The sequence below is a fragment of the Corvus brachyrhynchos genome, unplaced genomic scaffold, assembly GCF_000691975.1.
Source record: "Corvus brachyrhynchos isolate BGI_N302 unplaced genomic scaffold, ASM69197v1 scaffold23, whole genome shotgun sequence".
Classification (NCBI taxonomy): domain Eukaryota; kingdom Metazoa; phylum Chordata; class Aves; order Passeriformes; family Corvidae; genus Corvus; species Corvus brachyrhynchos.
The window spans coordinates 9,736,551-9,762,702 of NW_008238983.1; the positions used below are offsets into that span (position 1 = coordinate 9,736,551).

A 26,152-nucleotide genomic window follows, 5' to 3' on the forward strand; every position below is an offset into this window, starting at 1 on the left:
GGGGTAAAGGAACAGCGTACCTCTACAGGAATTCGGCTTGGCTCGCAGCAGCAGGACACGTCAGAGAGTGCAGAATCATGTTGGGGTCACCAAATATTACCGCAGGCCTGGTTCCTATGGTATATCACTGTGTCCCACAGCCATAGGGGGGAGGAGGAGGAGAGAAGATCCAGCAGGCAGGAATTGTGCAGCAAGATTGATTTATTTAATTATTTTACAAACTCTTTATAGACTTTTCTCTTCATAGTGTAATTGGACAAAGGACCAGCCACCCCTTGGGGGTGATTGGCCAAAATCCTAAAACATCCATCATCAAAATATTTTCTACTATACCATAAACAAGACTTTTCAAGGTTGCAGGTGGCTTGGTTGTTTACATTCCCTGCTACCTCTTCTGTGAGAGAGAAAATTCTCTCATGGACTTAGAAAATAACAAGAAAATCCTCACTAACAGCATTTTTGTACCTACAGGTATGTAATAAAGTAGTGGATATATTTGATATTTTTAGAAGTCATTATTTCAATGTGAAGATTTTTTTCATATTGTGAAGCAATTTTCCAGTACTCAGAAATTTGATGTATGAAAAATTTAGATGTCTGAATCCTTTAGAGTGATTTACTCTTCTTTCAAGAATAATTAAGCTACTTTATTGTAGTTGTGTGTATCACAAACTGATAGTGTTTTTCTGTGTGCTTTTACAGATAAACTGTTCTTGAACCATTTTTAAGGGTTTAAATCTTCATCTTTTGACGTTCTAAATTTGTTGGGTTTTTTTAATGGTTATGAAATAGTTTAAAACAGAATGATAGAATCATAGAATAGATTGGGTTAGAAGGGACCTCCAAAGATCATGTAGTTCAACCCCTCTGGAATAGATAGGGACATCTTCAACCAGACCACGTTGCTCAGAGCCCTGTCCAACCTGACCTTGAATGTCTCCAGGGACGGGGCATCTATCACCTCTCTGGGCAACCTGTTCCATTTGCTCCTCACCACTTTCACTGTGAAAAAAAAAGGTCTTCCTTCTATCTAGCCTCTCTCAGTTTAAAACCATTGCCTCTTGTGCTCTTGCAACAACCCTGCTAAAAAGTCCCTCTCCAGCTTTCTTTCAGGCCCCCTTCAAGTACACTTTCAAGTCTCCCTAAAGCTTTCTCTTTTCCAAGCTGAACAACTGCAACTCTCTCAGCCTTCCATCACAGGAGAGGTGCTCCAGCCCTCTGACCATCTCTGTGGCCCTCCTCTGGACCAGCTTTAACATGTCTATGTCTTTCTTGTGCTGAGCCCCAAGTCCGTCTTGGCAAGGCTGCTCTCAATTCCTTCATCTCTCAACCTGTATTCATACCAGGGGTTTTCTGCACCTTGCATTTGATACTCAAATTCAGATGATATCGCAAACAAATATGAGTGGTGTTTTTTTAAACTTTACTTGGAGACATATCTTTTTGATGGTCCCTTGGTAACTTGTTTGTTATTAGCTGTTGCAAATCACTGAAGCTGTCTTATGATTTAAACATGCTGAAGAAAATTTAGAAAATTAACCCAGCATGAAATAAAATGAGACTATGTAAAATGACATTGAGGGACTACAATTTTAATGTCATGATGAATCACATACAGAGGGCTTAGTTCACAGTTTTCTGCACACAAAAGGTGTGCAAACGTAACTTCAGCTTTGGGACTCAGAAGCTTGAGTCTGATCCTTGCATATCACCAATGGCAGTTTCCAAAGGGCACTTTATAGCCCAATTAAGGGACAGTTATCCTTTCTCAGGTTGTGTTACGTGTAGCTTTTCAGCAGGGAACTGGAATTTGATTAGCCAGACGTATCACTTGTAATTCCATAGACTTCAGATTAATGAGTAAAAGGAATCTCAAGGGGTTTAGAGGAAAAAAAAATCCTGTATACATGCAGTTAGATGTTGTCAAGTTCTTACAAGGAACACCAATGAGTACATTGGTATAGTAATTAATTTCAGAATGGCATCTAGGTGTTAATGAAAAGTTACCTGTTACATGTTCTTTCCTGTAATACAAGTATTTGATTTAAAAGAAAAAGGGAACATTGTTTTCAAATATATTTTTCTTTATTTGTCTCTAAAATTGTCAGTTATGGGGAAAAGGAGAAGCAACAGAAAAATCATCTTTCTCTTGCCCCATTTGGATTAAACCCTTTGTCCTTTCTCAAATCTGTATTTAATTTTTCATTCTTCCTGATCTAAAAGAGTTAGGTTATAAATACCAAATATTTCTTCTTTCTGCTTAGGTGGTGGCTTTTTTCTGGTTAGGGGACAGGTTGTTTTGTTTTGTCACAAGCTGATTTGCTGTGATGGCACAGCTGCAGATTAATTGAGGATCATGCTGATAAATCACACAGCATGGAGTTCTAGCTATAGGACATAATGTTTTCAGAGAAATTAAAAAGAAAATTTATTCCTACGACTGCGTCTCTTTCAGTTTGGTAATGTTGTGATAATAGACCTGTATTCCTAACTGACATCCACTTGATAACATTGTTTTGGGAGAGAGAATTATAGGAAGCAAGCGGGGAGCAAATCTTCAGTACAAACTAAATTGAGCAGAAAATACCTTAGTAATCTGTATAAAGAATAACAAATCACCTCAAAGCAACACAAAGTCATAATCCCATTTCATTTGACAGATCTCGGTTCTCTCATATAGTCTTACCTGTGTTATAGTCTTGCGTATGTGTTTTTAGGTGATTTTTTTCCTGAAAAAGTGTCATTTTCTCTGAGAAATAATTTTCTGTTTTATTTCCTTCCCATTAAAATTTTGGCAGGGGAATAACAAAATATGCTGCTTTCAACTTCAGCAGTATCCCGTGGATAGGAATGGAGAGGGAGGTGGCCGGAGGTTAAAACTCTGCAGAATCACCTTTGTAATCTGGAAGCAATATCCCCCTTACAGTGCAGAAGCATTTCTCCAAATAAGATAGTTGTAGTTTCAAAGTACTGAGCCCATGATTGGGTTCCATAGAGGAAATGCACCCATATGAAGACAGACAAGATTTTTCCACTCGGCATTAGAAACCTTTTAGAATGAATGGTTGGTATCCATGACCTCTTTCCTCTGTCCCATGAGCACAATACTGATGCCATGGAGACTTTTGCCTTTTCTTTTTACCCCTGTTATACCTTTTTACAGCTTCTGTATTCCTAGTGCTTTTTGCCTACATTCTTGGACTTGTTTGTTAAGCTAAGAGACTAAACATTTTAGAAGCTTCGTAGCTAGGGATCAGTGTGCCCCAGACCCCAAGGTCCTCTCCAGAACACATTCTGTAAACCAAGATAGAACCATCCAGGGGAAGGTTCCTTGGGGAGGGGGGGCTCACTTGAACCTCTCATTGGGGAATCTTTGATAGATATGCTAATTAGTAAGGCCTATAATGTTATACCCAATGTTGGGGGGAGACACGGGAGGAGAGAGACACAGAGACACAGGGAAAGACTCGGTGGGGTACATCTCGATGCATATGACCTGGACGTGTACACCTAAGGATCCTTAAGAATAAATACCAAGGTAAAATCCCTTTTCCCCTTCTAACCGTGTATGACTCTTGATTTTAAGACCAGGAAAAGGCATTAATACCTCCAGAGGCTGGTATTTTGTTCTATGTATTCTCTAGTTCTTCTATTTCCCCTTTTTAATAGAAAAATGACTTGTAACATGTCTGAGCATTTCTCAGGTGCCCCTTGACTTTTGCCATCTATTGAGGGAGAGCTGTGATTATAAATTCTTGCTCAGGGGAGAATATACCTTGTAAATCTGATCTGCCACTACTGAGAAAATACAGTGTTTGTGCCAGAAACTGTAGGTGTATTTGTCATCTGTTTACTGTGCAGGTGTAGTCTCTGTTTAAAGACTCATCACATAAGATTTAGTGATGCAGGACATCCATTCCCGTTTATGTACTTCAGTGTTGCATAGAAATGCAAGGTTGTCATTCATGAAATAAAAACTCAATTCAAACACCTTTCATAAATCTCATTCTTGTAAATCTTTGCTGAACAAAAACCCTGCTGTGCCTGAGGTGACTACCCAATAAAGTCTTTAAGATGACTAAATCTTTTATTAGAGGATCATTTATATTTAAAGCACTGTTAAAAATCACCAGCCCATTATTTATTTTCTTTTACTCAAGGTATACTCTTTTTTTTTTTTCTTTTTAATATAAGACTGGCTACTTTTAGAACTATTCCTTTGTCATCATTTCAGCAGTTTACATGTTATTTTTATGATAGTAGTTTTTTCTTAAATGTGTCAAAGAACTTTTAAACTATCATTTGCAGAAGCTAGGTTAATGTTCAAGGTGAATATATCACATGCTCTGGAACTGGAACACAAATGTGATTACCTTAATGACAAAACAACTATTCCAGAGTAGAAACTACTAATTTAAATAGCTGAAGTTTAGTAAGGTGTTCTAAGAAATACCATTTGGTAGCCACTTTTCTGCCTAGGATCGTAGTGCCCTAAATAAGAAAAAGTCAAAATCTGAAGGAGAAGATATCCATGTGCTTGATGGATGTGGCATGATGCAGCACAGTCTGTTAATCTGTTATTGTCTCATACTATTTATATATCTTTTTATATATTAACTGTGACTTCTGTCCATGTGTTCAGTTTTATGCTGGCCAGATGGACAGGAAACTTCAGAAATTTCAAGAGAAGGTTGTTTTAGGAGCGAAAGCAGAAATTTAGTTGCAGTAGGCTCATCTATGTGCAGCAGTGTGGTCTGTGTGGATTTGCTGTGATTGGGCCATTTTGTCCCACGCACAGAATGTGAAATCATGTAGTACTGCAAAGAGGAGGTAGGTGATGTGTATGTCTCATAAAATGCCATTGCTCAGGGTTGAATTTTATCTCTAGTCAGGAATTTCCCATGATGAATTTAAGCACGTCAAATTCTGAAAGGGCAGTTGTTGATTTCTCTGTTTAAATGCTCATGTAACAAATTAATTAAACCATATTCTTCCTAAACTGAGGGATGCAGCTCAGAGAGAGAAGGCATAATCTGAGAAAAGATCTTGGCAATAACATCTTTAGCAGCCAAAGTTGGCATCTGATTATCACATTATGTGTACGCACCATTTTTTACGTGCAGCAGCATCACTGCAACATGGTAGAAGCTGAGCCTGAGAATGAAAGTTGCATATATTAGTGAGATTAAAATCTGGCAGATTTGAAATGCAGTCAGTTCCTGGAGGTGGAAAGGAGTATTATATTTCTTAATACTGATAACTTGAAAAATGAGGCTTCTCCTCTGTTTGGTTGTAAAAAAGGAAGGAAGTTGTTCCAGCCTTGAGTTGGAAATCTGAAATAATTGAAAATATATAGTTGCATTTCTAATATCTGTGTAAAATCCTGGTGTCCTGTTGGACTGTGTGGATTTTTAAATGGTGCTTTAGCTATGTATACTTTTGAGATACAGCCTTTGAGACAGAGGCTGTGTTACGGTGTTGGACACCCTGTAACTCTGGAACCTCATGGTGGAGTATGACTGGAGGGAAGGATGTAGATTGGAGAAGGTTATAGGTGTGGAGATGTGAGATTGGGCACAGCAGTGAAGCCTGTGACAAACCTGGCTGTGGAAGAGGCTGCATTCAAGTTTTGACTTCAGGTTTCACTGGCCTCTCATTGAGCACTGTTGCAAAATAAGCTTGGACAGGATCTCACTCATCTCAGCCACTGTATCTATTGAACTGAAATACAAGTTTCTAAGATACAAATTCTGTCACCATTGCTGCTCAATGAATTACTCATCTACCTGTTTCTGCATTAAAATTTGCTTAGAGGTACAAAAATCTTAATAGATTGCTTCATTCATAAGATCATTTGCTTCCATTGCCAAGCCTGGTGGAACCAGGTGATTTCAGATTGACACCAGCTAATTGCCTAATGAAGCCATAAGTGAAATAATTAGTGGTAAAGAAATGCCAAGTCTAAATTGGTGATTAAGAAAATACGGCCATATGCTGAGGGTTAGGCAGTGGCAGTTATACAACTTCCCCCAACAAAAAAAAAAAAAAGGAACCTAAGACACAATGTGAGAATGTGCAAACTCAAGTGGAACAATATAGACAAAAGCCTTCAAAGTGACCCGGTAACAGCTGTAATGTAAATAGAGAAGTAGCTCAGAAACCAAGGAAGCAGTATTTTCTTTGACTGACTGTTTCTGCATTATAGAAAAACATCAGTTTCTAAGCAAAGGAATGTTCAGCCTTATTGTTACAATTAGTGTTAGATCTAAGAACACTCCTAGGAAATGGAACTGAAAGGATACCTCAGTGCAGCAGCAAGTTCAGTTCTTCAGTCTTCAAAGATTGTCAGTTTCTGTATTGTAAGACTTAGCGAGCGCAATATACAGAGCACAAGTGATGTTTCCTTGGTTTCTCTGAAACAAGGAATTCTGCAAATCAATGGCATGTAGATATTACAATGGTCAGAATATTATTTTAAGAGTTTTGAAAGAATCAAGTAGCAAATGGTTGGAGCGTACACTCACTTTGAATGTGTTTATGACCTTTATTAGGATTAGTACTTTACAGCTGCCAGCAATGGCAGTGAGCCTGTTAAATAATTCAGAGGCCCTGAGTATTTCCCATAGCAGTAGGAGCGTAGCAGCTAAACAGCTACCTGTGGTTTTGAAGATAGGATGGAAAAGTGAGGAAAATACATTTCTCCTGTGATGGCATCTGGTAGACACAAGGATGTTGCCTTGATAAAAGGGCTTCCTCTTCACCATGTCATGAAAACATCTGATGATAAAAATATTACTGAATACCTACTTGTACCAGCTTGTAGACATACTAATTACAAGTAGGTGTAACAGCCAGGTATAACCAGTGCTTGAGGAAATTATGACTAACATGTCTGTGGGTGGAAAAGAAGCCTTTTTTGCTATGCACCATCCTGTTCTGTATCAGTTTCTTTAGTTTGCTTGCATTTCCCCTGTACATTGTGCTATGTTCCCTTAAAAGACATGCCTTGTACAGCAGGGAGACCTATTTGCCATGACCAGCTGTTTAAGGCACTGAGTTGAGCATGGGGAAGCTGACTGGAGGGAAGGAGGTTGTATTTCCCTGGGTTTACACAGAACAGGAGCATCTGTAGAAAGCTGGAACCAGCAGAAGGAATTAGGCAGAACAGTGCTGGAAGCCCTAAAGGGTTGATTTTAGGCTGGTAGGGTTAGGTTTGAAAGCAAAAGCTGGCTGGATGGTGAAAAGCCCATCTCATGAGGATGCAAAAGAAGATTTGCTAACAAGTCCTTTTTATTTGTCTCTGGCTGAGAATTGAGAGACTGGAATATTGATTGCAAGATAAACTAAATAGGACAAAATAAAGAGTGCAGAGAAGTGAGGGAGGAGCAAATGGAAAACAAGAGAAACAAAGTTGTAGTAGTTTTGATGGTGTTTTTCTTGTTTTGAGTGTGAGAAGTCACGTAGCAAAGTTGTCAGCTTCTATAGAATTTCTGGGGCGTTGGTATTTGCATAAGGTCTTAAGTATTTTAAATCAAAATTAGAGCCTTGTATCTTGAAATCCTGCAGTGTTTGCTTTTTTTTTTGTTTTGTTCTCACTTTGCATGTCTTAAGTACAAAATTCCTTGTGTGTTTGTAGTTTGAGCAGAGGATATGATAGTGCCTTTATCAAATCTTAACAGCCTTAGAGGTAGTTGCTAATATCAATTACAGGGAGGGTTTTTTCCCGCCCTTTCAGTAAATATTTTCAGTTTCCCTCAACCATGTATTTCTCTAAAATTTTATACTTCCCATGTGGAAAAGTGCTTCTAAAAGTAATTGCTAAGCAAATTATTACTGTTACTTATTACTTATTATTGTTATATATAATACCATGTATCTTGAACAGTATTAAGATTGACTGTTTGTGCTTGTTCCTTTGGATTGCCAATTCGCTACTACCTTGATTAACATCTATTTTATTAAACTTCTTTTGCAAAAAGGCTGGTACATGCCTTAAAACACTCATTTCAGCATTTTGAGATAAAAGTATTTGCATATCCCAAGCTTGATGAGTTTTTTCCTAATTGACAGAGAAGGCACTGTATTATTTTTATGGTATATTAGGTGGGAAAAGTATCTGCTTTATAAATCTCGCTATAGATTTGGTACCAACAGAATGCAGTGCATTTATATCATTTATGAACTCATGAAGGGATGGTGGACTACTTTGCACTGAAAAGACATCTTACTGGGATCCAGTTTTCAACTATAACGTGAGAGTATAAATCAACTGCCAAGTGCAGATCAGTGAAGGAAAAAAATGAAGGGAGAAAAGAAAGAAAATAATTTTGAAATCTCTGTGAAACGAGCTAGAAGTTTAGCACAGGAACTGAATGTCTAATATCAAATAATAAGAGGAAAATTTTACAAGGTAATATCCACAAATCGAACAGCAGCATCAGCGAAGTAATTTTCGGCAAGGAGGTGTAGCAGGATAATTCTCATTAATGAATTTATTATTTCTGAGGGTCTGATCCTTCTTGCATTAATTGGGCAAATATCCTCTGGCTTCTGACAAGTCTGAACTTTTTAGCAGTTCATATGCAAACTTGATCTCCCAAGATGCTCAGGTATGGTGTAATAGTATCCCTGCCTAGGTCAATTTGTTCTTGCTTTTTACATTTTGTTAGTTGTTTCTGACATCTGCCACAGGTGTGAAAAGAACATTCAAAAGCTGAAAGTGAATTTCTGAGTATCACATTATGAGCCTATGAGTGTATTTAGTGATACACCTAAATTATCAGCATTGATATAAAATTTGTGATATCTTTGTTAATACTATGCAAAAGCCAAAGGAAATTATAAAGACTGGCTTTTCTATATGCAATTTCTGCAATCAGGAGAACCATAATCAGGGCATATGTCAGGTCTTTGGAAGGTTTTCATTATATTTGACAGGGGTTTTTCTTTCTCTTTGACAAACATTAGTAAGAGCATACTAAATGTCTGTGTGGTACCCCAGATGCTCTGTGTGCTGGGTATGTGATTTTGGTTGGAGTAGTGAGGGGCTATGATACAGTATCTTTAAGGTATTAATGATACGACAGATTAAAGCAAGATTTTAAATCTTTAGGTGACAAACTGACATCACTGAGACTGTAGTTCTCGATTTGCACAGTGTGAAATGCTCACTTGAAAAACTCTCACTTCGGAAATTCTCAGTGAAACCCTTCTCTCAACTCAAAATTAAAATTCTCCTTTTCAAGGACATTTCTTACATTGAAATTTAAAATGTTGTTAACTTACAGAGATTTATTGGCCTACAGCTGAGCATGTCATTTTTTGTACTGGGTCTTTGCTGGCTGCAGCAGGGAGTAAGTGCTATGACTCTCCCTCCAGCATGAGCTGGCCTCAGCTGCAGGTCATGGACTGTGCAAGGCCCTCTTGTATGCCTGGAGTAGGGCACTTGGGAGGGGAGGTTGGGTGCCAGTCACCCTCTTCTCGTGTCTCTGCAAGGCCGCTGTGCTGAGCAGTCCCAGGAAGAAGCCATGGGGAGGCTGACCAGTGCAAAAAGAGCAAGCAGAGCTTCAGAAACTTACCTGACATTCAGAATCCACTGAATTTCCATGTAAGTTCTTAAAAAGTGAGGGGAGCAGTCACTACTGAAAGTAGTGTTTTCATGGGTGGTCACTTACATGAGACATAGTACAGGATAAGTAAGTTTTTGAGGCCTTCTGCTTCTTTGATTTTAATCTCAATCTCCTTGTCAGTTTTGGGACCTTGGAAGAGCAGAAGGTCTGGTTTTGTGGACCCCTTTACCTTCAAGCTGCACAAAACTAACCTGCTTCTTTACAGTGAGGTTATGACTTTTGGTTTTACCTTTATGTAGAGGAAGAATAGGGTCAGCAGTAGATCCGGGGCAAAAACATGACTTGACCATGATTCTGCTTCAACCAGGCCAGATCTCAGGCTGGTGGGAGAGGGAAAAGTGGCCCATTTCTCCAGAAACAGTACTGTTGCAATTCCTTCTTGTCCCTCTCTTCCCTTGCTGGGGCAAACCCCCTGTCCTCGTTGTCTCACCTACACTGAGCTAGTTCTGGTCAAAGTGTAGCTGACTTGGGTTTGAGAGGAGAGTCAAATGCAAAAGTTAGAGAAAGGGGTAAGTGTGTTCAATTTAAAAACAGGTGAAAAGGTTGCATGACCATATGCAAATGTACCTGGTATGTGAATTCTTTCTGGTTCAGTCCAGGTATGTGCCTTCTGGATGCCCTGTGCTCAGAGAAGATTTACTGTGCTGGGTGAGGAAATTGACTTCTGAATTTGTTTCATTAGACATAATCACTCTGGCTTTGCTGTTTGAATAGCTAAATAGAAGGGAGATCTCAATAGCTTGCCATAGCCTAAAGAGCCACACTTCAGTCAGTAGGTTTGACTACCAAAGGGATTTGTTTAAGGGAGGGAAGTGTACTGGTAGAAGATGACTTTGCTTCAGTTTTACATACACTTAATTGTGTAAAAAGGTCTGCTAAAGCATAACCCTTTTACAGTCAGTGACAGTGGCTGTAGTCAAGTTAGATGTAGCAGTTTTTCTAAAGTGTTAGTTGTTTGGGTTTTTTGTTTTTCTTTTAATTGATCTGGGTAACACTGTCTGAATAAGCTCAATTGTGAATGTTTAAGTCATAGATTTGTCTCATTCTCATATTCTGAATATGGCACTTCTGTGTTCATTGTGATAAAATTCAAAAGGAAGTAACAGTCTGCTAGGGAGATAATTTGAGAAATGGATCAGAGTGACTTGAGAAGCTTGTAGGTGTTAGACTGACAGCCAGTTTCAGTTCACATAAATACCTATTTTGATAACGAGACAAAGGAGAAAATAGAAAGAAAACTTTTCAAATAATTTAAAAACAATCATGATTTCCATTGAACTGTCTTGCAAAGAAGATGAAGGAAATACTGTGGAATATTTTGCAAAGCAATCAACAATACAATGAAGCTCTTGTTTTCAGCAGTGTTGGTGGTGTAGAGTTTTTTTGTAATTCCCCATATAATTTGTAAAAAAGGTAGCAGCATCTTGTATGGAGTGACAGTGCTAAAGAGTATGCTATGTCAGTATACAATTACATTTTCTCTTTTTCACTTGAAAATATTTCTAGTATTTTCTCTAACTTGTTTTATTACTCTTTTTCTCACAAGGCACCCGATTTTGGTTTTGAACTCTGTATTTTCTGTTAAAATGTGATGTTTGTCTTTCTTTCTAACCCTGAATTTAGCATGATTTGTGCATGGAATGTTTAAATATGCTGATGCTGTTAATGTTTTGGAACTGATGCAGTTTTATGGAAAGGTCTGTGTGTCTTAATTACTCATTTCTTAAGGAGAAATACACACTAGTAAATAAACCAAAACAGTACATGTAAAATGTTGCTATATGAATGAGCAAATGTGATCATAGACTGGTTTGGGTTGGAAGGGACCTTTAGCGTCATCCAGTTTCAGCCCCCTGCAGTGAAGGGACCCTTTCAGCTAGATCAGGTTGCTCAAACTCCATCCAACCTGACCTTGAGCACTTCCAGAGATGGAGTAATAGATAAGTGGGTGATCCCACTTTCTTATGTTTGCAATAAAGTTATGATACTTGCTGTTGTAAAATTAAAACTTCAGAACCATAAGAAAAAAAATAAAATAAGTAAAAAATTCAATATAAATTTAAAATTTTCAGGTGTTGTAATTTTGACAAGGTCATACAAAACCATGGTAATTGTATTTAAAGCTGACTGTATTTTCTTTGCTGAGACTTTGAGATAAAATGCTTAAAACCCCTTTCATGGACTTATAATGCATTAAATATTTATTTTTAAATGTGCATGCCAATGAAAAATCATTGGGAAATCTGTTATAAAAACATATCTCTTCAGTATGAGGTTTTGTCTGCAGCTGAGCATATGAATTTGACCCAGCTGAAAATAGCCCTGGACTTTTGGCAAAAGTATTCTTGTTCTCTTGGGACGGGAGGAAATGGCAACCACCATGAGTTCATATGCCACTTCAAACAGTCCAAATTTTCTGAGCAGAGCCAGCATTTAATTTGTATCTGTCTCCAGGCCAAAGATGGTGTGGGTATTGGTTCTCTTGCCCTTACAGTGATAATCCATTTGCTATTAACTGCACTTGGGTTCAAAAATACTGCATGTTTAATCTGGTGGACTGGATCTCCACTACCCGGTGCTGTAACAAAGAAATATAATGGGCTACAAGAGAGATTAATAAGATTTTTGAGTTGCAGAGGCATTAAGTCAGTTTAAAGCTATTGGTTAAGCTTCTCAGAGCTGGTAATGCATTAATCTTGAGCTGTGGTGTATGACCACAGCCGCTGCTGGCGTGCATTAAGACATCTACATGGTCACCTTGTGCTTAGCTGTTTTTCAGACTGAGTTAGCAATAACACTCTCCTGAGTCTTAACTTAAGGTGAAATTTGCAGGAGATGGGTTAACAAAGCATATGCAGTGATTCTCGGTATCAGGTGTTTGGTTTTACCTGCTTTATGGATAGCAGGGCTGCAAATCTGGGATTGCTGGGTATTTCTTCTGCCATGGAGCCATCTGTCTCAGTTTGGACTCTTGAGCCTGCTTTGATCCTCCTTCTGCTGACGTCCACCCCTTTAAGGACTGCAAAAGCCTCACTCAGTGGTGGTTGTGAACCTTAGCTTGACTATTTCCATGCTGCTTTTGCACTTCCTTCATTTTGTGTTAGTGCAGTTAGAACCCCAGGTGAAAACATCTCTCCAATCTGTTTAATTGGTGTTAAGGTCTTCTAGTCCAGAACTGGCATGTCATTTAGAAATTTGTTTGATGGTTATTTCCTTCTAAGATTTTGAAAATGACAGTGTTGCTTGTTTCTTTTTGTTTTTTTTCTCATTCTTTTTGAACCCTTGTTTTATATGTGTGTGTTTTTTTTTTTCCTCTGCCTAGACCTGGTTAACCAGTTCTGTGAACAGGTCCTCAATTTTTTACTTTGTCCCTACTTTCCTGTCGTAGCCCCATCTTCCCCTGGTGTCGACTCCGTACCCTTACAGCGCACAGGCAGTCAACACGGCACACAGAACGCAACCGCGACCTTCCAGAGGGCCAGCTATGCGGCCGGCCCAGCCTCCAATTACGCAGACCCCTACCGACAGCTGCAGTATTGTCCTTCTGTTGAATCACCATACAGCAAATCTGGGCCAGCCATCCCACCCGAAGGGACCTTGGCTAGGTCACCTTCCATTGATAGCATTCAGAAAGATCCCAGGTGGGTGAAACCTTCTTCATTGTCTTCTATTTCTTGCTCGTGCGGAGGTTTGTAATTGCAATTTGCTTTGTGTGTTTCTGCTGTTGGATATGAAGAAAAGCCCACCTGTGGTGGTACACGAAAGACTTTGTTTGCATGATGACAGTATAGACCTAATGCTTCACCTTGGAAAGCTCTCATGAGCTCTTCTGCGCAATGAAATGATTGGAGTGGTCTTGAATGTGTGTGTTTAGCCTGCTTTCAGTAGTGCCACCCCTCAAAAGCTTAAGAAAAGTAATTTTCTCTGGAAATGGGAGGAGTGGAGTTGCTGTTGACTCTGTAGCCATTGTGGATTGAATTTTCAAGTTGCTTCTTGGGCAGAAGTTGTTGCAGTTCATGGTTTGTCTACATTTAATGTTTATAAATGCTGCAGAAAAGGATATTTCGGTATTGTCCAGTGAGACTGAGCAATGTGAAAGCAGCATGTAACCAGGCTTATGTTCCACCCCATGTGTTGTACAGGCTTCCAATGCCAGTATGTAGTAAAAGAATGTATGATTACAGCTTTGCAGAAATGGTTATTACTGTGCATGCTTTTGAGATATTTATCTCAACTTCTAATGTTGCTAATGACCATCCTCATCTACTTAAGGAAGATGCAAGGAAGAAACTTAATAGCCCAAGCAGGCACATAGATTAGAGAGAGAATTTTCTGGGAAATTCTTTGAGTTCCATGATAACAGCAAAAGAAATGCTAGCTGGAGTCCTCAATGCACTTTGTGGTTTTGTTGAGTTTTCTGAGAGAAAAGAAAGCAATTCTCTTTGGTAACTTGAGTTTAAACTTGTTGAAAGTGTTAATTTATATCAAGGTTGTATTTTGGCAGACGGTGTGATTTATTTATTTATTTGTTTGTTGTAATGTGTAATTTAATGATAGGAGAGTCCAAAAATTTGCCTGCAACAAAAATGCTGGAGGTTTTTAAGTAACAATTTGAAGAGACTTCTTTCCCAAAATTTAAAAAAAAAAAAATTATTCTCTACTTGTTCAGCATTATAGCAGTTCTTTCTCTCTCTCCACCCAGGAACAGAACAGCAGATAACATTTTACGGCACATCAGAAACATCACTGCTTGCAGAGTTTTACTTGTTGAGAACACTTCTGTTGTCAACCTTTTTTTTTTCCCCCTTAGCTTTAACTGCACAAATTTGAAAAAATATGAATTTAATTGCTCCCCTTCTTCCCCCTGCCCCAAAGCAAACATTGGTAACTAGAGGGAAAAAGTCTTTTTCTGAAACAGTGGTATTATATTTGTATCCCAGAATATAAGAGCCCATGTAGAAAAAAGAGCTTTGCTTTGTAATTGTCTTATGTTGAAACTTAAAGAAACTTACATTAGGAGTGCATTAAATCAGAGGAGAAATGACTGTAATCTATATGAAATGTTTTTAGGAGAAGTATGATGGTGTTGAAGATACTATTCCCTATAAACAGGAAAGACACATTTACAGTATCTCTACACGTCTTAGACATAATATCTTTTTAAGAAAAGCTTATTTCTGTTCTGTTGCTTTGCTGTCACTTTGCAACTGTTAGCCAGTTAATGTATAGGATACATGCTTGTAAAAGATTTCTTGTTAGAGGTTTTTCATTTGCTTCTTTTTTGGTTCTTCCTTGTCTTGCGATACCATTTGTACATTCATGAGTATTGATTTCTGTAGGTAAAGTAGGAGCAGGCAGGCATCTAGGTATAAATTTAACTTCATAAACCCTTTAGAGGGGATCATTAAATATTATTACCGGTTACTATTAGATGGATTGGAAATTTGTACAAAACTTTTGTAAGTAGGTTTGCATTACTCTTGATTTCATTCATTTGATCCATGGGCTGTGTGTGGTGTATATTACTATTTCTGCTCTTGCATGTTGGTTTGAATCATTCTGATAAAGAAATATCAGAAACACCCTAGATTATGTTATGCCTTAGTCCCCAGAAACCGTACTCCACCAAGGGAGACTGACTTGTGAAACTGTCTGTGGCCTACAGCACTTGCTGATCATTCAGCTATTGGAAAGACACTGAACATTTAAAAGGCATGTGAAGAAAAGTAACAAAAGCAATCAGAATGTTTTTAACATGGTTGATTTCTATGAATAGATTACAAAAATGTCAATAAATTACAAATGTGGAAATGATAAGATGAAAGTCTTTCCAAATATCTCAAAAAATAATATGGAAGGGCAGAAATTACTTAAGGTAGAATGTGGGAGATACAACCAGGAAAAGGAAAACGGCCCAAATGCAACAGAAGCTTTCAGTGGCTGTGTTAAGTTGTGCTGTATGCCCCCAAGGTTTACCAGTTACACCTTACACAGCAAGAAAAAAATACACAGGTTGGTCAGGAGCTGCACTTTGTCAACTGAGAAGTCACAAGTGTCCTTACAGCCATGTTGCTGCTTTTGTTGGCTGGTTGGTTGGAGTGTTTTGTGACTGTCACGAATCATGGAGGGCAATAGTAGGCATCATTTTCAGACACCAAACCTACCTGTCCAACCAGAGGTCCAAAAAAATACGCAGTGTCAGAGGAAGATCTGCAAGACAAAAGCACACTATTTGCAGGCTTTTGATTAGCATTTCCTGTGTGTCAGTCAGCTCAAGATGAAAAATAGATATCCAGAAAAGATTGTACTCACCCTAATAAGCAATCAGCATTCCTAAAACTGAACATCATTTTCTGGATCTTTAATTCTGACAGAATTTCTGTCTGAAGGCCCAGAAAAATGGTTGGCAGGCACTGATGTAATTGACAATTTTTTCCATTGTTTTCACCATGTAGTTTGTCTTACTGATACTCCCAGTTTTAAATACGTGTTCTGAGCTGACATTTGGCAGATGAAATTTTAGCTCAACATCTGTTCTGCATCATCCAGCTGTCATAAAATGCAGTTCAGTGTTCATTAACTTAAAGTTTAGGACAAAAAATTGAAAAAAAAAAGGGGCATTAAGATGTTTACAATCAAGTTTGTGGCAGGAGATAATTTTTAATTTATGCAGGTAGACTGTTAACTCATAGGAGCTCATAATCCAGGTAGTAAAAACTTTACACATACGTACTGTTGGAGAGTGAGGCTTTGTTGTTTAAAAAGGAAGTAAGTCCCATATCACTGTCAGAAAAAAAACGTTAAGTTCTGCTTATGGGAAACGGAATAGTTCATATCATTACAGTTGATATCATTACAGATGGGTTTTTCAGAGCATTCTTTTATGTTTACTTCATATAAAAAAAGGAAAAGAAATATGAAGTAGGGCTCTGATATCAACTGTTTCATGCCATAATCTCTTTTATGAAAATGTGGTATAAGGAGGGAAAGGACACAATATTTATTTTATTATTATTTGGTTCCTACTGAGCTGTGAATGAGAGAGGTCTTGAGTACGTTAAAGTATCAGAAATACATGTTAATGTGATATTTGCCTACCTGCTTTCATGAAGGAAGATTAATCTGTCTCTTGGCACCAACAAATTATCTGTGGTTTGTCTATTTCTAATTTATTATTGTTGTTGTTATTATTATTTTATTCCTTAGTTTTATTTTGTCCATTTCTACATTTTAGAAACTGGGGCAGTCCTAGAAGTAGAAATGTTGGGATCCAGCTGTCCAGTTTTTATTCCAAAATCCATACTTGCCAAATGTGTATGAATTACTTAATTTTTGAGGTTTTAACCTAGTAAGCAACCATGTACATGCTACTGATAAGTTGCACTTGCTACACAACAGATGAAAACCAGAACATTTTCACATTATGAACTCACTGTGCGTGGTTTGGTGTGTCCAGTCAACAGGTGTTCTTCATTGTTGTGTGACTTCCCACCTGTTTTTATTTACACACATATACACAGGTCATCTCCTGCAAAGAAGCTGTCGAGAAGCTGAGGTAACAGCAAGAATGATGTGGAATACATTATGGCTACCAAAGTGATTTTCAGAGCTCGGTGTCCATTTCATATGGCCTTGAATTATATTGAAAATTTGCCATTATGGCTTCACCTTTCATATGTTTCAGAACCTTTAGAACTATTTATTCAGAAAAGTGGAATAATTTGGTGAATGAAGCTGTAAAAGCTGTAATGTATTCATTATAGAGCAGACTGTAATAATGATTAGGCTCTTGTTTAAAAAGAAAAAACATGAGCAGTAGAGAATCATGTTGCAACTTTATAAGAAAAGAAGAAATTAAACCCAGCTATCTTGTAGTGGTTCTCACCTTTAGAACTGTCTGGGTGTAGATCAGCACAGAGACAAGAGTTTTCCAGGTATTGCATGATTTAACTGTAATACCCTGAAACATTTCTGCTCTGTTTTGTGTTTTCAAAGTCAACTTCTCATTTCATTACCTCTGCTGACCCTAATTTCCTCCTAAGCAGAAGATGACAGTGCTGTCTGTCTTCTAAACTTTTGAATTGGCTTTCTTTTCACTTATGAAAGGATATAAATTAGATCAGAACATTTTGTGTGAACTGTAAGTTTCAAAACTCATCTTTTTTTCTCTTCTTTTTTTTTTCCCAAAAGTATATTCCATTTGCAAAGTACAAGCTAGAGAGCATTCTTTTTCTGTAGGAAAAATGATAGAAGTAAAATAAACTCTAGTTAAATTTCTGTGCTCCAGTAAAACCACCTATGAGATTAGCACACGGAGTTTGGAGCATGGTCTGGTAAATGTTTCTACAGAAGTCTTCTCCATATATTTAATCTCACTTTCTTACAAGGATTAATAGTGTTAGTCTCCTGGAAGTCTGAATAGCAGCCGCACTCTCTGAACAGTCTAAAGAGGTAAGAAAATAACAGTATAATCCTGCACATGTGCAAGGTTGGCAGTCTTGGTGGGAACATGTCTGGTAGGTTCTTTGGGAAGGGTTGTCACCTTCAGAAAGAAACTTCTGGTGAGATAGAAGGCCTTGCTGTGACTGTGGTACAGGTGGTGACAGCATTATGCAATACTGCCATTTTCAGGCCTGAGACATGGGCTGGGGTTTTCAAAATCCCAAGGGATTGGTGGTGGCATCGGTGGGTTTCTGGCCTAACTCTCTAATGCAAGGTGTAGAAGATTGAAGTTCACATTTTCAGTCTGGGTGAGACAGAACAGGGCTTGCACATACTCCTTCCTGCTTTTATGTGACACAAGGCATGATAGGCAGCTCTCCTTTTCACTTAATTGTTTTCGAAGGTCCCTCTTACCCTTATCTGAAATTAAGGGTAAAGGGGAAGGTTTCTCCACAGGTGGTAGTAGTAGGATAGCCATGGGAAACACACTTTTGGTGAATCAGAGCATGTAAATTTTGGCAGTGTAGGCTTATCTCCAGAAGTAAATGGTTCAGCTTTCTAGGTCCTGTGAAAACCGAAAGATTTTTTTTTTCCCATCAAATTTACATAAGCCAGGCCCCTTGTATTGGTAGAAAGAATCAGACAGTGTTTGAGAGTGCTCATTTCATAGGTCTGTGTTTATCTTTCATACAGGAAGGAAGTACCAGGTTTACTGTCCCTACACAGAAATCATACAATTTCTCAGGATTTAATGTATACTCCTCTGAGCATGAAAAACTGACCCCAAAAGAATAAATCTCAGGAGTCTAAACAGCACAAGAAACCCCCCAATTCAAGAATAACAAGTCTGGAGCACATTGTAATTCTTCATACAGATCTCTTCTACATGGAAGGTGGGAATTTTTAGTTAGTGCACAAGTTAGTTTTTAAAAAGCATAGCGGCTATGATAACATAAACAGCAATCTGTTTCTCTTTCCTGATGAAGATAATTAAGAATGAAGCTTGCTTCTTTAAAATAAGTGAGGATGTAATCCATAGACTATCCTACAGTCTGTTAATTCGGGATTTTGGGACCTAGCTGGAAACCTTGTCTGGAAAAGATTTTCCTAGGGAGTATTTAGTTCCAGCTTGAGCATGGCAAAATAAGCAAGCATATGACTGGTTCTTGCAAGTGTCAACTTATGGCGAGGTAAAGAATTGATATCCAGAACTTGTAAAACTTATTTTTGTGTGTATTTGAGCACATTGCTGTATGTGCCAACAGTTCCTGTCTTTCCACTGTTTACATTAAGGTGGTTTATAAGTCGCTGGGGAGGTGTTTGGCACAGGTGGAGTAATTTCACAGCACAGCAAATGCAATTCAGTTTGTACGGAATTATCCACCTGTATTTGCTATTTTTTTTTCACTGGAATTTGCCCCATATTGTTTAGCAACCTTCTTTCTCTAGGAGAAATGTGTGGCAGTAAAAGTCATCCCAACCAAACGAAACCAAAAAAACAGGAAAATTAAAAAAAATCCATGAACTGTAGTATACAGGAACGAAGCGACTCTGCTTTCAGCTCGTGAAGTACTTACTACCCACTTGCTCTCCTTTCTGACTGGTACCATTTTACTGACAGTGCCGGAGGCCACTCAATATTGTTGCCATCCTGTCTTTTAAGAAGTCTGATCCTATCATTAGCAGACCTGCTCTACTGCAAGCACAGAACATCACACTTTCAGGATATTACGGTAACATGGATGGTGCTGGTCTATGTAGTTTGAATAATGAGTATATCCAGGAGAGCTTACAGTTCCTAACCTATGAGCAGAGTAGAAGAGGTCATGCGTAGCATTTTATTTGGTAGGTTATTTATGCAGTATGCAGGGTATAATTTTGAGAGAGATGATAACCTTGTCTCTTGTCTTGATCTGCAAGTTTAGCTCTTCCAATCCTCTCCCTCCACCAGAAGGTAATTCTTTTACATTATGCTGAAGGGAGGGAAGCAAAAGGCTCCTTAGGTACTTGTGACTGGGGCAGGGTGTTCAGGAGGATGCTGGCAGGAGAGCCGCGTAGTATTGTTAAGTGCACATCTAATAGCTCAGGGGAGATGAGACTGATGTCTTCTTTTTGAAGAGTTTTGTTATTTCTAACCTACCTTCCTCCCCAATGCTGGTCTGCCACTTGAAGAACAGCAACAAAGCCCTTCCCTCTCTTTCTTTCTTCATCTGTTGTGTATTTTAATGGCCTCATTCATCCAAGAAGAAGCAAGTGGACAGTGTACCTCCTACTGTCTATAGCTCATTTCTGGTTCTTGCATGGCATTACTGAGCTTCTAATGGCAAATATGTATCTCAGTGCAGTTTTTGCCTTTGTTTGCCATACATTTTTCTCAGCATCCTGTGGCTCATTTGCAAACTTTGACAGATGCAAAATCTGTGTGGTGCCTTTCTGTGATGACAGACTGTAAGAGCCAGGAAATGTTGCAAGTATATTTTCTAAGCAGACATTAAAAACATGGAGAATCATACTTTCAGGCTTTAGTGGGCTCATGTAAGCTGTTACAATCTCCTGGCAAGATAAACCGCATAAGAAGCTTCTCAGTAGTAACTCTTGGACATCTCATCAGCCAAATGGATAATAATGATCTTACTGTTTACAGGGACGTTGAGAACAAGTTAAATTTTTAAGGTGCTTTGAAGTTCAAAGGATGATCTTGCTTTTACTTTCATGGGAAATATGATGGGAAGGAGAAGAGGGAAATAGATGGAGAAGATGAATGGGGGAAATTTTAAAGAAGTGAGATAAAATCAGGACACATAGTCTCAAATTTTTTTATTAAAAGAAGCAACTGAAAGCCATCCTTGATCCTGAGACAAACTGCCATGCAGAGATTGTTAGTTTCAGAAGCTGGACTTCAGTGTGATATACCATAGTTACTTTATAAGCAGGAAACAAGAGCTAACATTGAGAGTGCAGAACATTTCTGCAAGATAATAACATCAAGCGTTTGCTGAAGAAATATTTCTAGTGTAGAGCCTTTGAAAGGAAAGAATGATCAACAACTTTTATTAGTTTGTAGCAGAACTTTATTGCTTTTATAAATGAAGAGCTTGACTTTAAGAACTTCAGCTCTATATAGATTAAATACATTAGATGGGAATAAACCTATCTGTACCAGCTCACTCAAGATCACAGAATCACAGAATATTCTGTGTTGGAAAGGGCCCATGAGGATCACTGAAGTAGAATTGTTCCTGCTCAGGACACCCCAGGAGTTACACCATGTGCCTGGCAGCATTGTCCAAGTGCTTCTTGAATTCTGTCAGGCTAGTGCTGTGACCACTTCCCTGGGGAGCTGTTCCAGTGCCCAGCTTCTGGGTGAGGAGCCTTTTCCTGATATCCAACGTAAACCTCTCCTGACACAACTCAGGCTATTCGCTCAGGTCCTGTCACTGGTCACCACAGAGAAGAGATCAGTGTTTCTTCCTCCTCTTCCCCTCGTGAGGAAGTTGTAACTGCCAGGAAGTCTCCCCTCAGTCTCCTCCAGGCTGAACAGACGAAGTGACCTCAGCCACTCCTCATGCAGCTTCCCCTCCAGACCCTTCCCCATTTTCATAGCCCTCTTTCGGGATCAGAGCCTGATGTGAAATCTAGCCTTTATTTCTCTGGTGCATCACCATTTCCCTGGTGATCTCCACTGCCTTCACTTAGATTGTTCTTTCTCAGCCTCCTCCACTGCCCTGTTCCAGGAGCTCAATGAACAAGTGTGGTTCAGAGATGCACCTCAGTTCTTAGCATTAAGCGAGCGGTTTCCTAGGAAGCAAAAGATACCACTGATCCCATAGAAAACTGCAGCCATTGTTGCCAGGGAAACTCCTAGTCTCTAGACTTAGTGTGAAATATTTGGGGTTTTTACTTGTTTGGTTTTGGTTGGTTGGTTTCTTTGAGCCACTGCAGCACCAGTTGGGATCACTTGCTGCTTAGCTTGCCATTTACCATTAATAATTCGAGGGTCGTGTTTGTCTTTACTGTGCAATGAAGTGGAAGGATCTGGATAGCTGAAGATCTGGAAAGAAATGGATAGGTTTTCTTAGCCCAAAGGAGGACTAATAGTGAGATGTCTAGGTTTCCTGAACATACCAAATATAAAAATATGGAGGAGGAAGGCACATGTGGAGAAAGGAAGAGCCATGTAAATTCTGTCCCAAGATAAAACAAATAATTTACTTCAGGAAAAGAGCTAAAGCTACACAGGTATAAAGAAAGCATTTTAATATAGTTTTTACTCTTTAGAAATCATTTGAAGTTAGCTTGATAATCTTTTTGTTCCATGTGAGGACATGATGTATTTATTTCACAGATTTCTTTTTGAAGAGGAGGGCTGATTTTTGTTTTTATTCTGTTTGAGGCTATGTTTTTCTTTCTACCTACCTGAAATTGAGCATCTTGAGTGTAAAAACTTGGTTGGAAAGTTTGGGCCTGGTAGCTGCGGCTTAAGGAAAGTGATGCTGTGTGTGTGTGTTGGTGAGAGGAATGAGTACAGGCAACAGAGGTGTAGCAGGGTTTCTTAGTAAAAGCAGCTCCCTTGCCTTCCTGTTAGCCAGGGCTGTGTTACATTTCATTGTGACTCTCTCAAAATCTGTGCTGGTCCATCAGCCTCACTTTATTCTGCCTCTTGTTGCTAGTGTGAAAAGTGGTCCCTTTTCTTGAGTGGGAGACGGCTGCTAGGAGTCAAAGGGTGAGCCTGGAGCAGCCTACAGGTGTTTGTTTTTCAGAGGTGTTGGTACTTTCCTGTTAGCTGAGTGATATTGCTGCTGTGCCCATTCTGGTTCAGAATTGGAGCTGCAGATCTGAAGCGGGAGGGTGTGGTGAGTTCCCTGCTTGCAGAGAGCCAGGGTGTCCGGCCTGCTCACAACTGGGGATTTGCTGCCTGTGAAGTTTACTGTAGCTGAAGACACAAAATATTTGAACTGTTTTAGTCAATTGTAATTCATGTCCAATGATTCACAGAGAGGAGCAGCCTCTCTCCTTCGGTGAAGTGATCCTATAATTACATACATGTTTAGGTCACCGTAGCTAGAGTTATGGCTTTAAAACGAAAGGAATTTGGTTTCTTCCTGCAAGACACTGGCCTCTAAGGGCTTAGCCTTTTTACGCCTTTTTAGGTTTTTGTACAGTTCTGTGATTCCTTCCAACACCTTTTAATAGGGAAGCTTTAACTTTTTTCTGCATGAGAATAGCTGTTAAATATCTTGTAAAGCTCTGGCTGCACACAAATGGGCACACAGGGGGATCTTTTAGATGTTTTGCTGTTAGCTTTTTCAGGAAAAAGTGGGAGAAAGGGGTTTGATTTCTCCTGTGGCTTTACCTGAGTTTGCCATGGTTTGCCAAATTACAGAACCTCTGTTTCTGCAAGGCATTTCATCTCTCATGTATTTAGAAATTCTCCTGAATGCATGAAATCATCTCTGCAGGATGAAATCTTCTTTGCATAGTCTTCTCTGGTGCATGTTTTTTTCATTTGTCAGCAGCTACATTTTTTTAAAGAAATTTTATCCTAAACTATCAAGGTTTTAGCTGCAGCTGTGAAGGGATAACCGATCCTGTCAGCCGCTGCTTTTTCTGTGGCATGGCTCCAGCAACCATCTGTTACCTTTATGCTTCTGCATGATTTACACACCAGAATCTCCCCTCAAAAAAAAAAAACAAAAAACAAACCCCCGAAAAACCCCAACAAAACAAAAACAAAACAGTAGAGAAGTGCTGCACAAAAGCTTCCTTTGAAGCATGTAAGATTATATATATTATTTCAGTAGACATGGAGGACCAGTTCTTGGGTCTGATAAGAGAGACTTTAGAGCAATTTGGTTATGTTGCATAGGAGGAAGGGGCTGCCTTTTCACAGGGGGAAATGCCTGCATGAAATTTTCTCATTGGGAAGTGTGTGCATGACTTTCACAGAGAAATTAAGAAATGCACACTGACCACCTCTCCACCTTTTCCTTTCCAGTTATGAGTTCACGCTGATCAATTTTCAAGTCACCTAGGTGGAAATACTTTCATTGAGAAGCCTGTTTATCACCCCCTATATGCCTGTGATCATACCAGTTGTACACATGGGTGCAGTGAAACTGAGCCTAATAGTTCCTAATCCACAGTAGGTTTGTTACTAAGCCAGATTTGCCTCATAATAATAATGCAGACAGGTTCTCAGAATAACTTGAAATGTGAATGCACAAGCCTTATTCCTGCTTCATTTTGTATTCATCGACATAAAGCCGTCTGATACTGAACTTACATCTTCTTTGCTTTTGTGGTTTTAAAATAAAATTAGATTTTGGCTTAGATTTTACTATTTATTAATATTAAACATAACAGTTTCAGTCTGTTTCAATGCTTGTACTATGGATTTTTTTGTTGTTAATTTTTTTTTGTAATTAGCAGTAAGAATGTGGTAGGAGTCATCAGCTTCTCAGCTGTTTTCCAAGAACCTGTGATGAGAAAAAGTCTGCACTTCATTGCTAAAATGAAACAAAATAAGGTGTTTTGGAAGGGTAAAGGGAAGACCTGATAGAGCTGTTCTCCTTCAAAAGAGAGTTTCTCGAGGAAAAAAAATCAGGAAAACTATCTGTGCATCAATCTTGCTAAACTTTGTTTCAGAGCACTATTTATTTTGCCTCTCTACAGTTAAGAGTAGAATGGGTGGCAGAGAAATTACAGAGCTGGTAGGTGGCATCTGAGACGTGCAGAATAGTGAAGGTAGTCCGTTACACTTGTGTTGAGAATTTCAGCACAGCCTGAAGGATAATTAAATGCACAAAGTAGTTTTCAGAAACATTTTTAAAAAGAACTATTTATGAGCTCACTTCTCTAACATTTTAAACTTCTTTGGAAAATGCAATTCTCTGCATGTGGTGTTGATTTAGTTCCTTGCTGTTGCAGGCTTCTTGGGAAGGCTAAATTTATTTATTATTTAGTTGTGCTGAATATAAGCAATATAAGCTAAATCCTGCAGTCTTTTCAAAGAGGAAATTCCATTTACTTTGTAACATGACTTTGAATGCAGTAAGTGCAACAATTCAAAGAAACTTCTATTCTGTTGGAATTTTGACAGTGAGTCTTGTCATCAGTAGTTAAGAGGCAAATTTTTAGGTTTGGAGCCCTGTTATTTTTCATTAAATAATTAAGAGGATAAGAGAATAATGCTGTCATGTGACGTTTTATTAGATTACAGTGAAAACTAGTGAGTTTCAAGAATTTGGTGATGATAGTTTGAAGTTCAGCATTTGTTCACAGTACAAGCAGAGTCTGGAATTTTATCAGTATGTTTCTCTCCACTTTGTGAAACTTGTATGTGGGGGAGAAAATGTTTAAAAGGCACTGTTGTCAAGTTCACAAAATACGTGCAATGAGAAATATGTGGAGAAAGCATTTTCAGCCTGTTTCCTCTAAAATGGTTTTGTAGTTTCCATGTACCTCTCTCACATGCAACAGCTGAGTTTCCCAGCAAGTTCACAACAGCTAGAAGCAGTTCAGGGATGGTTTGGGTGGGTTTTTTTTCATACTTTCAGACAAATAAAGCTGCTTGATTCAAACAAGAAAATAACATTTCTTGGATAATAGTTCTCTAGTAACTTATCACTCAAATGGTAAGATGTTAGTGTAATGAGAGAAGTATTTTTTACTGTCAACATCTCTGTAGAGTAAAAATTTTGTTTCAGTTGGGATGTCAGGGATTCTGCTTTAAAACTTTAATTAAACTTCTGGAGAGTTATGGTTTAGATTTTTCTTGTAAGACCTAAAGTTTGAACTCATGTCTCAGCGGTAAAAAAGTAAAGCAAATAAATTTTTAATAGAGAAAGTTAGCTTTTCATATGCTGGTGTTTGGTTTTGTTTAGTAAATTCAGAAAAAAATAATGCTCTTTTGAAATAAAAGCCAGGAAAAAAAGAATAAAAGTTAAACTGAGTAAATGTAGCTTTTGAGTTTTCTGGGAATTTAAAGACTGATTTAATGTTTAGAAAGTTCAGAGGGAAGAGGCATGGCTGCTTTCACATGAGTGTTGTAATCTTAAAAAAAAATATGATCTCTGACTTTG

General features: G+C 38.5%; 1 protein-coding gene across 1 annotated transcript in view; it reads left to right on the plus strand.

The window, feature by feature from the left end:
• Positions 1-26,152, plus strand: part of CTNND2 (catenin delta 2) — a 656,025-nt gene that overhangs the window by 407,360 nt on the left and 222,513 nt on the right. Inside the window, exon 9 of the mRNA XM_017738706.1 lies at positions 13,018-13,270. Within this exon, the coding sequence (XP_017594195.1) occupies positions 13,018-13,270 (253 nt within the window). The remainder of the gene's footprint in view (positions 1-13,017; positions 13,271-26,152) is intronic.